At 39.7% G+C, this 13,626-nt stretch overlaps 1 protein-coding gene across 2 annotated transcripts in view; it reads right to left on the reverse strand.

Annotated features, from left to right (window-relative positions):
* Positions 1-565: 565 nt before the first annotated feature.
* Positions 566-13,626, reverse strand: part of LOC144647390 (SAGA-associated factor 29-like) — a 50,472-nt gene continuing 37,411 nt past the window's right edge. The window contains exons 7-12 of one of the 2 annotated variants that reach the window (XM_078507196.1): positions 8,137-8,200; positions 7,442-7,524; positions 5,422-5,469; positions 4,456-4,549; positions 3,351-3,419; positions 566-1,124 (exon numbers count right to left, since the gene is read on the reverse strand). In XM_078507196.1, the coding sequence (XP_078363322.1) occupies positions 1,008-1,124; positions 3,351-3,419; positions 4,456-4,549; positions 5,422-5,469; positions 7,442-7,524; positions 8,137-8,200 (475 nt within the window). In that variant the 3' untranslated portion in view covers positions 566-1,007. Of the gene's footprint in view, positions 1,125-3,350; positions 3,467-4,455; positions 4,550-5,421; positions 5,470-7,441; positions 7,525-8,136; positions 8,201-13,626 lie in introns of both variants that reach the window. The other variant, XR_013569582.1, reaches the window with a different exon arrangement.

Raw genomic sequence — 13,626 nt, forward strand, 5'->3', positions numbered from 1 at the left:
CAAACTGTGCACTAACCGGTCCTTTGGAGAAAATATTTATGACCTTCGGCGAGGTTCCAAGTCTTCGCTCTTTTCGTAAATGATGAAAACTGCAGAATAATTTTCTCATAAAACTGGAGTGGTCGCGCCACAGTTTGTTTTCTTTCCCAATGCGATATACTTTTAAATCGGTTTTCTGTTTTCCAACGTGTCCAACGTGGTTTGCGTTCGAATACTTTGGCCCGTAACTTCGAATGCGATCAGCGCTACGGTTCATTGGTTTCGATTTTGTTTGTTCATGGATTTGATTGACATCGGTAGTTCAGATTTCTCCTCTGTTACGGCACTTACACCTTACACCTTACGGTCCTTACGGCACAAACTTCAGCTCTCAATGTGTTTTGCTTGCAGCCCTTGCGGCTGCAGCAAAACACAAAAACGGGACACGATTACCATTCACACACACACACACACACACACACACACAGGGAACAAAAAAAAAAAATTGAGATGTCAGCAACCTGGATCGCCGCAAAGAACACAAAGCGAAATACTCCTGGGAAGTTAGAAAAGGACTAATACAAAGTGTAAACGAAAGAGAGAAATTTTATTTCATGAGTTATATAAGATTCGGTAAACAAACAACTTTACACTTGGCCTGAGAGAGTTATGATATATCAGCCTTAAACCAGATGTCACGCTATAAAGATAACGCAACTTTTGTCATACAAACAGTCAATGCGGAAGTTGTCAGCTACTTATATTTAGTATACAGTACGTTAATTTTTTTGACAAATTTTCTGAAAACTATTCAGGAACCCTTGAGAAACGTTCACCTCGGCATGCATTGCGTGCTGTTTATTGGCTGCCCTTGCGTCAGTTCGCGATGGCGGGTTTCGAAAGCTTATATCAGCAACGCACGCGTGGCAATGGATCTATATGGAGTCACCTTATATGAAAGGGTCATAGCTTTTGATGGATCACGAGTAAAGTGTCTCCTTGAGTGACTATCGAGCGTGTTTTCAAAGCTATCTTTTCTTTGTTTCTTTGGAAGCCACTACATAGCGCTGTGGTACATTGAGAGGTGGAGCGAAGCCATCTGCGTATGAAGTGTCCTCGAACGACACTGAGTAGTCATCTTGAGGCTGCAATCGAGACAAGAATAAAAAAAAGAAAAAAATGTTACCAGAGAGGTTGTATCTTGATAGCTTCTTTTATTGCTCGTTTGGTCAGAATGATACAGTACTAAGTATCAGTATTCTCAAACCTGAAGGGTGCTCATTGCAAGACAAGCATGGTTAAAAATACATGAACCTAGAGGAATTTGCACGGCAAAGTTTGTAAAAATAACTATTCAAAGTGGCTACGATACGAGCCACTAAACTCGGAAAATTTATTATGAAACAAGAATCGAAAACAACAAACTGACAAATAGAGATTTGCTAAAACAAATGATGTTTAACTTTCCACAATTCAGTTCACTTCACTTAGTTTCATTGTCATCTAGCTGCTCATCGAGAGCAGGCCGAAAGGGCAAGTGATAGAGTTCCCATCGGTTGCAAATTGTTTTCTTTCTTTTTATTTTTCCTTTTTTTGAAGATTAGGCAAAATAATAATATCATTAGAAAAAATAAGTTTTGGTCTATTTCAAGAAAACTGACATTAATACAATATTTCGGCTGGTAGTTAAGCATGCATGTACTGTATTTATTCGGCTATTAGCCGAAACCCTAGACTTTTAGTTTTTGGAACCAGTTAAACTGACAAAAAATAAACCCAAATCACTCAGCTATAAGCTAGACCCAATTTTTGCTTCAAGCTATAAAACAGTCCACATGCAGCGAATCAACATATCGTTAAATTACAACTATGTAATTGAAAAACAACAAATCACTGACAAAGAATGAATTTACTGAATAGAACCGTACACAAGCGTGACAAAACATTCACATGAGTTCAGAATCCCATCTCAAACAATCACGCATTCTTCAGAAGAATTAAGCAGTTATCGATCATCATGTCAAAAGCTACTGGTTTTATAACAACGAAACGTTCAAGTTGAAAGTTGTTGCCGAGGTAGAAACAGTTCAGAACAACTGCAAAATTGCCAGAGAATACGGGATGATTCCTGATGATTCAGTGAATCTTCAGTTCGTCGCAATTCGCCAGCGAAAAGATCAAGCAGGTCAAGCGGGTGAACTTTAAATGTCACCAAAACGAAACATGTGCTGTTACCAGTATTTGTCGAGTATCCTCAATTCAATGAAACTCTTCTGAAGTGGTTTCTTTTAGCAGAGAAGTCGTGGTATTTTTAAGTTTTCGCTTTTGAACAAAAATATTACATGCAGCCGATTTCTGTCAGATCGTGTTACAATGTTTACCAAGCGCGTGGGAACGACCGCTTCTGATTGGCCAGTTTCTGGTGTCGCGACAACTAGTCAAATAGATCGATTCCTTCTTGACCCTTCTTCTCTTGAAAAGTCACGTTAGCAGTGACTCTGCAAATTAACTAAACTTAAAGAAAGGAACAGAAGGAAAGGAACAGAAACAGTCTCAGGCAGAAATAATTATTGTAGAAGAGATTGCGAGGACATTGTTTACGACATGCGGGATTTCGAATTCCCTCGTCAGTTCAAAAGACGATCTCATACGCAAACAAAACAATAATATTCCAGTGCGAGCTGATGGAGGAATTGTTGAATTTTAACCAGTTCTCAGTAAAATTTGGTGAAAATATATCGTCTTTGTGTACTTCATATATGCGCATGCGTTCAGCACAAAATTCCGTGTGCTTGGGTCTACGCCTGGAAGAATGCATACCACAAGGAGAAAATTTGGTTTTCAGAAACAAATATATAGCCTTTGTGTACTTCATAAAAAGTAACACGGATAAAGTTCGCATTTTAGCCAACCCCCTACCCGCTTCACAAGATTAATTGATTAATTCAATTTGATATTAATTAATTAATTCAATTAAAATGTTTACAGGAATCGAGTGAAGGAGGGAAGGAGGGAAGGAGTGAAATCGGGCCCACTCACCAAAACTCGGAATTTTCCGAGTTAAAAAAAGTTCACTCGAATCGACACGAAGCTCTCTTCAGTCTAATTTTACTGCAGTTACTTGTTATGTCACGCAACAGGGGAAGTAGCCTGGTGTAAAACGTTTTGCATAGGTGATGCACAATGTGCGAGCCAGCGAGGCATGCGAGGGAGAGGTGCGAGGCACGCAAGGCATCTGAAAACAGGCGAGACACTTGAAAACACGCGAGCCGCAGTTTGTTAGTGAGTTTATAGAAAACCTACCCACAAAGAAGTGACTTGTCACTAATTACAGCTATTTTGCACACTTGAAATGATTGAAAGGTACTTACCCTTGAAGGAGGTTCGTGAATAACCGCCTTGTAAAAACACGTGGTTTGTGGGTACAGCGCCATCACAATCTACGAGTTAGAGAATCCATGTGAATTTTTGTTGTAAAAAGTAGATTCTGGTTTGACAAGACAAGATTGAAAACAATGATAAAAAACAATGATAAAAATATGTATAATACTGTTTTACGTTTTTGCCGTGTGGGTGCCCGGTTAGGAGTAGAAGTGATTGATTCCCTTTTTTAACACCTGTAAGGGTTAATGGCTTAAAGGGTCTACGTCACGAGGATTTAGCAGATTTTTTTATCCAAACCGCTCTGAAATTTGTGGAAGGCAACTTTACCCATGGAAATCATTATCTTTGAACATCTAAAGGAAGATGCAACGGTAATTTGCTGTGACGGGATCAAACCACACCTAAAAATATTGATTTTTTTGAAGACTCGCCGAAACCATTTGAAAAATAAAGCCTTAATGTTTCAAATCGCAATCCATTTCCATCTGAGCCAACCGCAGCCAAAGACAATTGTTTACAGTTGACGTGATCTAATAAAGCAATTGTTCATGAAAATGGACCATTATTTTTAGGTTTCTTACGACACAAATATAAATTTTGGCTGTTCAGAAATTTAGTAAAAGCCATGACAAAGCACCTTTAAGAAGTTTAGAAGGCAGTTCATTCCAAAGAACAGTCCCGAAATGACCAAAACTGCGTTTAAGATAATTAGTTCTTGGTTTAGGTACTTGCAGGATATTCTCAGAGTAACCGATACTGTAGAAAAAATCACGAGCGGAAAACAGATCTTGCATGTATGGGGGCGTTAGTTTGTGAAGTGTTTTGAAGACCGCAGCAGCTTCTTCCATAGGCGCATTGTGTACTGATTAAACTACCATCGTTGGACATTTTCGGCAGAAACGTGGTGGTATTTCATAACAACTTGTTGACAAGTCAACATTTGCAGTGTTTGTACTTTTTTCACATAAGAATGGTTGTTTCAGTTCATCTACAAGGATTTGGCGAGTACTGAATAGTATCAGAGTTTGGGAACCGTACAGCACCCAACACATAAAATGCAAAATCCCGGGTCTACTCCCAGGGGTTGTTTACCTGATCTGTTTGAAAAAGGGCTTGGGGGTGAGTTACCGGATTAGCCTTCATCTTGGGCAGCGGTATCACACGTCGTCTGCTCAAGTGATGACGTCTGCAACAAACAACAAATGAAAACAAAGTTTGGCTGAGGTATAGCGCAATGATTAGAAATATAATGCAATCTCGTTATAAAGGTGGTGACAAACGAGGGTGGGCAAATGCGTGGGACACATAAATGTTCGTGTCCATGCCGCTGAAATGGAGAAACATTTGCTGCGGACACAAAATGTTCCTGACAAAACCAGAAACATTTTTTGTCCGGGCAAATGTTGCGCGTGCGGGCAAACGGGAAAACATATGGGTTCTCGTTTGCCACCTCCTAAACAAAGATGCTTGGTCCAAGACAATTAAGGTCATATTCTCTTGTTACTATTCAAATTTGAATTGTCACCCATGAAGAAAACAGACCCCTTAACTTTAAACTGACAAGGTAACAATTTTCCACGAGACCCGGTATTGCAGAAAAAACAGTTTTCTTTTCTGAGGTATATACTGTATACTTAAGTAAAAAAATGATCCTCGCAGTGAAATTGCAGTAAAAGAAATTGCAAAGAAAGAAGCCTAAATAAAATTCAGGGCTTCAACGGGAAACCTTGATTTCTTTTTTCAGGCTTTTTTCTTTGCAATTTCTTTAATTGCAATTTCACTACGAGGATCACTTACGAAACATAAATTCAAACATGAATTTTCTTATATTCTTTATTCTATTCTTTCTATTGTGTATAAATCATGATAGTACAATTATACACTCTGGATGTGTATGATACGTCTAAAGTCAAAAGAGATAACATAAAAATGTATATGCTTGGACTTTATCCAACATCCCGTGGTGTCTATTTTGTAATTCACTGTAGATCTAAAAGTGCCATCTTAAGCAATTCCTTAGCAACTGCTCTAGATCTGTAGTTACCATCTTTTACTTACTCTTTGCCGTTTCTTCCGGCTTCTTCGTCAATGTCATCAACATCATATCTTACAAACCGAGTCAAGGTTATGGCAAACACATAACAAGCGTGGTCAACACAGGAACAATAAACAAACAGAGAAAAGGTACTCAAAAAAGTTTTGTACGGGGAGGCTCCGCCCCGAGCTCTTACCCCTTACCCTTTTATATACCATTTTGCCAGAAATTGTACCCCTTTCATATACTTATTAATGAAAAAAGGTACCCCTTTGATATACCTGAAAGTCATGGTATAGACTTACAACATGACGTTTTCTTGTCATTTTCAAGTAGCGCTTAATAAATTGAAATAATACAGCCATAAATTGCATCTGTTCGAAATGTTTTAATTAAAAGCCCTTTCAAAAACCTAAATGACAGATTTCTATACCCTTTCGTATACCTAAACTTGTGTAATCCCTACCCTTTTATATACCTGAAGCCTGAAAAAGGTACCCCTTTCGGGCGGAGCCTCCCCGTATAGGCCATTATAGGGAGTACCCCCCCCCCCCCCGGGAGGAAATGTTAGGTTATGTGTATTGGATTCCATCCAATGTCATTATAATATATAATACGGAACTCCAAATGGTTAATCATTGACTGTGCTGTGGACACGTGCGTAAGACATTGATATGTCCTATTAGTTCGCCTTCGTCTGCATTGTACACGTGTTGCTTTTTTTCCGAGCTTATGGCCGACAGAGACTCAGGCTTCTGGGCGGCGATGCTCATTGGTTTTTACTCCTTTTTTCGCAAGTCTAATCTTCTTCCCAAATCTGCCAAAGATTACGACTCTTCAAAAACACTGTCACGCGAGGATATTATCGTTCGCCCTTGGGGTCTAGCGATCTGTGTGCAGTGGCCCAAGACCATCCAGTTCAAACAGCGCAAGTTACTCATACCGGTTGTTCGCCTTCCCTCGAATCCCCCCTTGTACCCGGTGCAGGCCTACGAACGCCACTTACGCCTATTCCCCGCACAACCCTTCTCGCCTGTCTTTCTGCATTTTCGTGCGGATCACGCAACGCCCATCACGCACTCGATATTTACCGCCAAGTTAAACAAGTCCCTGAGCCTCGCAGGGCTCCAGGCCACTTACTACTCTGGTCATAGCTTTAGGCGTGGGGGAGCAACGTACGCCTTCCGTTGTGGTGCGCCTACCGAACTCATCAGTTTCCAAGGAGACTGGTCTTCAGATGCTGTGCTGCTGTACATAGCTCAGTCATTAGAACGTCGTTTGTCTGTGGCACATCGTATCGCGAAGAACACTATTTCATCTTCTACCTGATCCTCCCATTCAATTCACCACGCTATTATTATTATTTTTTTCTCTTCTTTTTTTTTGTCTCTGTTTGTCTGGCGGTTTGGGCGGGCCGCATCATGAGGGGGGGGAAGGGGGGGGGTCTTGGTCTCTGCTCCTCGGCTCCCCCTTTTGATGCGGCTTTGCTTTTCCTGGCAAACAATAAAGTTTCATTGTATATATTTTATCTGTGTGTTTCCTTCATTAACCTGCGTAGGATTATAAACAAGATAACTAATGAATCGACACCAAGCTGAACAGGACAAAACAGATGACTGCTGATACTGGTTTCACTAACCCAGTCATAACCTTTACGACTAATCAGGCTACCGTGTGCTACCTGTTAACAGGCTCACTTCACGGTCTCACTCAATCCAGTTCGAAGTTGGATTCTGATTTCTTTTCTTGGTTTTACCAGGTTGTCATGACAATTTTGAGGCACTCAAAAGCAAAGTCTGAATTTTGTGGTTGAGAGCAAGCAGCACCAATTTAACATTCCGTTTAACTTGACATAACTTGCGCACAGCAGTTTATGGCAAAAAATACTGCCTAGCAACAAAACAGCAACAGCACTCAATGATTCTTCACACTTCAAGATCACACACTAACACTCCCTATTAAGAGTTAAATAAGTAGTTTATTTAAAAACTAAAAAAAAAATTAAAAAGGAGTTATTGTAAATTATAGATTGCAAAAAGGTACTTATTTGAGGAAGGATTAAAAGAAACAATTTCTGCTAAGATCAACTGTTCTTCGCCATCAGGTGTCCGGACACGTGCAGCAACCTACAACAAATAGTACTAGTAATCAGTAGGGAGAGGAGGGAGAGAACATGAAACACTCAGAATTGGTAGGAAGGGGATGTAGAGTCATGCAGGGAAATTTGAAGCGAAGCACGCCAGTGGTGCACCATCAGGTCGAAGAAATTTGGTTGTCACGTGAGAGTACTACCGCCCACCAAACCACCTGTTCGACTCTGGAGAAGGGTGAGGGGAGTCACAGGGCCCCCTTGATTAACGTCAGCTTATATCTTTGGCATTGAACATCCAATGCAAATGATGTGATGGTCAATTGACAGCTGTCAAAACAAGGTATCTGCTGACTAGTAACACATGAACATATTTCGGGCTCAGGTACAAAGCTCCTGAAAGCTTGTCGAGGTCATTTGGTTTTAAGTCTACTGCTGACCAGGTAATGGTTTTCCATTGGATTGCGGACCTCAATGAAAAATTAAAATTAGGACTTGGTCAAGTCCTAATTTTTTACTTAGCCTGAAAACTGTATCATTACAGAGATTCAGATTAAAATAAAGGGCAAAATAAACAACAGGAGAGCAGCTGGAGCCACTTTTAGGGTTGGCTAAACAACATGTATAAGATATTTTTGTGCCGACTTACATGATCTCCCTGTTGAGCTACATAGTTTGCTTCAGCTTGGATGCTGCCACACAGAGGAGGAGGGCTGGGGAAGAATAATATTTGTTATTTTAACATCATTGTTCGCATTTTTAAAAATTAACATAAGAGAGTAAATAAAACTGCTGGAGCGATCTGTGGTCGTAGCTTAAAATATAAAAAATGGTTTAAACAGATCTAAAAATATAAAGGATACTCTAAATTTCTGATCGCCTTCTGCGGTCTTCTTCAGAGAATGATGGATTTAGCAAGGTTCGCAGAATTCTAATAAGTTGCATTGACGTTATTGTTCGTTGCCCCCCTGGGGAGCAACTAGCGATGCGTAAACCCTTGGGAAGGGCGCTCTTTCGTTTATAGTGTTTTTGTCGAGGAAAGAATGTAAAGACTCCAGAAACAGGCTTTTGTTCTTGCTGCTTACACCTGTTTCAAGAATTTCGGCATAACTTGGATGTATGTCTTGGCTGATTTCTGCATGATGTTTAATCGCGGAGTTGATATTTCCATTTGTTCCGGGCTTGTGTTCGGATCCTCGCGATTTCCTGCTTATTTTGCTTTCCCCAACGTATGCGAATGAGCATGTCCTGCAAGTCACTTTGTATACAATTCCTTTCAACCGCTCTTTATTCGGTCGGTCCTTGGGCTTTTTGAAGATATTTCCTAACGTTCGTACTGGTTTAAACGCTGTCTTGATGTTTTCGCGGCTCAAAATCCGTCGAACACGCTCCGCCACCACTTTGGTTGAACGGGAAAAGTTTCTAACGCTTTCTCCTCAACTTCTTGCATTACAAGCTCTGCGATCATCGCACTGACTGGCGATCCCATGGCACATCCCGATACCTGGTGGTATTGGGTTCCCTCGAATACAAAATAACTGTTGTGCAGCAAAAAGGAGAGTAGATCCAGGACCTGGTCTTTAGTCAGTTGTGTATGACTTCTCCAATTGTCAGATCCCTCGAGTTTTTGCTGAACGTTATCTATAGCCATGTCGTTTGGTATGGAGGTGAATAGTGAAACCAGGTCAAACAATACGACCAGCTCGACATCAGCCACTTCCTGGTCACTTACGAACTTTGCAAACTGTTTAGCGTTCTTGACAGAATATTCAGAAGGGAGGCCACATACTTTGATAGTTCGTAGGTCGGCGCGCCAATACAGCTGTTTATGGGCCTCAGTGGTATTCGCGTTTCAGTGTTTTCCGGGAGAGTGAAATGATCGTCCATTTGACTGTTTAAGTTCCACTTTGTGGATCTTAGGCAAACCGTAAAACGACACTGGTGTGGAATCAGAGGGGCGTAGTTTTTAGTTTCACTGAGGTTCCCAAGTTTTTCGAGGTCCGAGAATTTTCTCTGTAGCTCAAGCTCTGTTTTCGAAGTCGGATTGCACCTTTTGTCGGTGATTGGCATATAGACGTTCTGATCTTGCAACATCTCCTGGACCTGGTTATGATAGTCCACTACGCCCCTGTTTTCACATCAGCGTCGTTTTACGGTTTGCCTAAGATCCACAAAGTGAACCTTGCAAATAAAATCCATCATTCTCTGAAGAAGACCGCAGAAGGCGATCAAAAATTTAGAGTATCCTTTTTTCGACGTTTAAATAGTAGAATAGGGGTTATGTGGACAAAATTTGGAACCACATATTTGTAAACTCTCAAGGGACTTTTTTAATTTCTCAAGGGACTGTTTTAATTTCTCAAGGGATTACTTTCCGCTGTGGGTGAACACTTGCGATCTCGGGGAAAAAACGTGACTTGTCACATTTACAAACGTTATATAACAATTTTAAAAGTGACATGTCAGCTTTCTTATCTCAACGCACGTGTGTCTGAAAGGCGAACTATAAAAAGCGTCGCACAAACAATGAATTGCGTAACTAAAACACGAATAAATAATCACTAGTATACTAAAAAGAACAAATTGTGTATCGCCATACAGCTACGATTTTAATAAACTACATAGGCCTTTCGACCGTAACGGTCCTCTTCAGTGTAGTCACTAGCACTTACATCGTTTAAAAATTACAAACGTCAAAAATAAACCATACCAAAAAACTCGCTCTTTTCAAAGATATTATTGAAGTTAAAACAAATGCAAGAGATGGGGGCTTCTTTTAGCTTAGGAGCGGTTAAAAATTACTTTATTACATGAAATTTTCGCGACACGTTAATTTCGCAATTTTGAGGTGCTCATATTTCGCGACACTAAAATTTCGCGATTTTGCTAAAATTATGTATTTTCAATCACTTTAATTTCGCGTTCTTGAGTAAGACACAATTTACATTTCCTTGGCAATATTATTTAACGTGCCCTTAAATTAAACAAAACGAGTTTATTAAAGGAAAAGTAACGTCAAAATTAACAAAAAAGCAAGGGAGGGACTAAATCTCGCCAATAGCAACAAAAGAGCAGTTCTCACAATGTCTACAAGTAGGTCATGCTTGTTCGTGCAGAGTTCAGACTGTTCTTGGGTCAATTGACGACAACATATATTTACAGTTGTACATTGAAAATTCCTTCCTTCAGTGGTACTTAACTTATTCTTTCTTTATTATTGACATAATGTGAGTCAATTAATTTTCGCGTCATGTTATGTTCGCGACACTTATTGTTCGCGTCACTTTAATTTCGCGATTTTTTTGGAAACGCGAAAATCGCGAAATTAACGTGTCGCGAAAATTTCATGTAATAAGGTAGGCCAAATTTGGTCGCTACATGCAAGCGCCATTCTATTTCGTCATCAGCCTAGGTCGTTAGGGACGAGACCTCGCGTTGATAGCAATGTTGCATGAATCGGCTTTACAACATGCGATCGTATCTACGCAGTTCGAGTGGAATTTCAGTCAAAGACAGCAAAATTCTTTCGTATTTCATCTTCAAATATAATTCGAAAGCATTCACTGTATATATGGCTGTTTAATCCTGGGTCTTGATATCCGACCCTCGCAGAGCCTAGACAAAACGCAGCTTGAGTGTAACGATTTGTTTACGCCGCAATTATATGCGCAATGTTTTCTGCGACAGTAGTCGGAAATATCCGTATTTTTTTTCGTGCTTTTTCGTGGAGCAATCGTAACGATGCGGCCTTGAACACATCGAACAGCGGTCTACCTATAACAATTCAAATATGGCGTCGCAAAAACAAAGCGTCGAACGCATATTTTGCTGTTTCATTTGCTAATTTCGCTGCCGTAATCGACTGCCTCGAAAGGTCCTTGCAATTTTAAAGTATAGAATTGTCAGATCTCGGTGAAATTTGCACTGTTTATTTGTGTAATGTTAAGGAATATGTGTATAAATACCCGGCGCGGACGAGCCATTTTTGACAAAATTATATGGCTGCATTTCCTCCGCGAAGATAGGAAATTGTTAAACTAAACTACATTAAAGAAACTGTAATGATAAGTTCGAAGAACAATGCACAGGATAAACCTTTGACTCATACTTCATGCAAAAACGTCGATATCTCGAAGAGACTTTGATTATATTTTTAGATCCGTTTAAACCATTTTTTAAGCTAAGAGAGTAAAGTAAAGAGTATACTTAAGGTGGCTTAATACAGTTTTGAGAGCGCAAATCAGTCCAACCTTAAATTCTCTCGTACAATCTTCAGAAAAGTTTTGTCTTTCTCTTATCACTGCTTATTACATCCTGAAACCATCTAATGCGATATTTGGAAAATAAAAATGCTAATAAACAGGTTAAATGAACGGCCGAGTGCTTAAGAGGGGACTGGCACTAGTAGTTTAAACGGCGCTTTTCTCAAAATCTACCCATACGACCCTACCTCAAAATTTCAGAAATAAGAAATTGGCTTTGACTTATCATTCATAAAAAATAATATAAAAATCTGTAAGACAGATTTTTTGCAAAATAGGAAAATGTGATATTTTGCCGATTTATGAACTAGCTCAAAATCTGCCTTACAGATTTTTTTTCAAAATTTTGGCTGTGGACGTTGTTCACCCCTTAAATATCATTGTGAAAGTTTTATAATAGGTTGTACGGTAGGTTTTTGAGAAAATATGGGTCGAAATCACCGAAACAAGCAAAACTTCAAGAATTCTGTAACTAATACCGTACTATACACCCCGTCTACTACACACTCCGGTTAGCCTACGTTTCACTTAGGTTAGCCTACTATGCACTCCGGTTAGCCTGTTTACGGTTAGCTCTCAATAATTGTAATGGGTTTTGCTTGTTTCGGTGATTTCGTCTCGTTTCGCTCGTTTCGGCCGTTTCGGTGGTTTTGCTCGTTTCGTTTCGGTGGTTTTGTTTCGTTGTTTCGGGTTTTAGTACATGCCCTGAATAACACAAAAATAAATATTTCACACAAACAGAGCACAGGGTATTCGTAAATATTTTAAAAATAGGTAAATGATTATTTACAGCTACAGGCGAGCGATTGCGTGGAATGGGTCTGACGTACTGGTAGTTTTAAATAGCTTGGATGTGTCCAAGCGGTCTTTGGTTTCGCCATGTGATTATTCAGTCCTCTCTTCTGGTAAAACACTCGAAAGACACAAAATATACATTTCACTCTAAATAAAGGGCAGAGTGTTCATGTTTTAATCAAAGAGCTCTTCGAGCCACAACTGAATTTTTTTCACCAAGTTTAAAGTTTAGTTTTCATTCCTTGATAATATATGAGCAGCAAGTGATTCAAACATTTCTTTGATGCACATGATAACAGATAATCAGCGGAATGTCTATTATTTTTTCGTCTCACGTGACTGAGGATGTCTGATTAGCACACTCGTGTAGGTATCTGGATGGGGAGCGCAAGTTTGCGAGTTCAAATCCCAGAGGAGACAGTTTTTTTTCTTTTTTTTTCTTTTTTTTTTTAACCCGTAGCACTAAAATTGTTTGTTTATTATATCGCTCCGTAGGTATCATTGCAGAATAATTTACATGTAAGCCGTAAATAAATATATCAGAACATACAGACTGATTCAGGTAAAAATGTACTTGTGCTGTTACATCTGAAAAGCTTTTCCTTTTCTTGCGAAGCAGCCACGCACTCGATTTTAGCCAACGCTCTGGTTTCTAGATAGATCCATTGTTGATGAAACCCGATTTAGTTTTCGAATGCTCCTTCATGTACGACGCTAGCTCGAAAGATAGACATGAAAGTCATCGATCGATTAATGCTGATTAATGGCTCTCAATGTTCACTTTTTTAGCAGTCGATTACTTAATTCTACACGTAATTGTCAGCCATATTTTGTTTCTTTTCCTCCGGTTTTTCTTGTAAACCCCTTTTAAATTTCAAAGGCCACTTTTATACGGCCGCCTTGCTACACTCTTTCTACAAGTATATCTGCTGGTCAGCGGAGTTGCAAAAAATGTTTACAGCTGATGGACCAACCAACTGTGCGAGTGCCATTGGGCTACCCACTATACTCCTAAATTAAAAATTCAGTCGTAAATATGAGTGATCGCTAGTAAACATCAAATCTTGCTTGACCGTGACCAA

Source organism: Oculina patagonica, chromosome 3, assembly GCF_052425735.1.
Source record: "Oculina patagonica isolate OP01 chromosome 3, crgOcupat, whole genome shotgun sequence".
In the NCBI taxonomy this organism is placed as follows: domain Eukaryota; kingdom Metazoa; phylum Cnidaria; class Anthozoa; order Scleractinia; family Oculinidae; genus Oculina; species Oculina patagonica.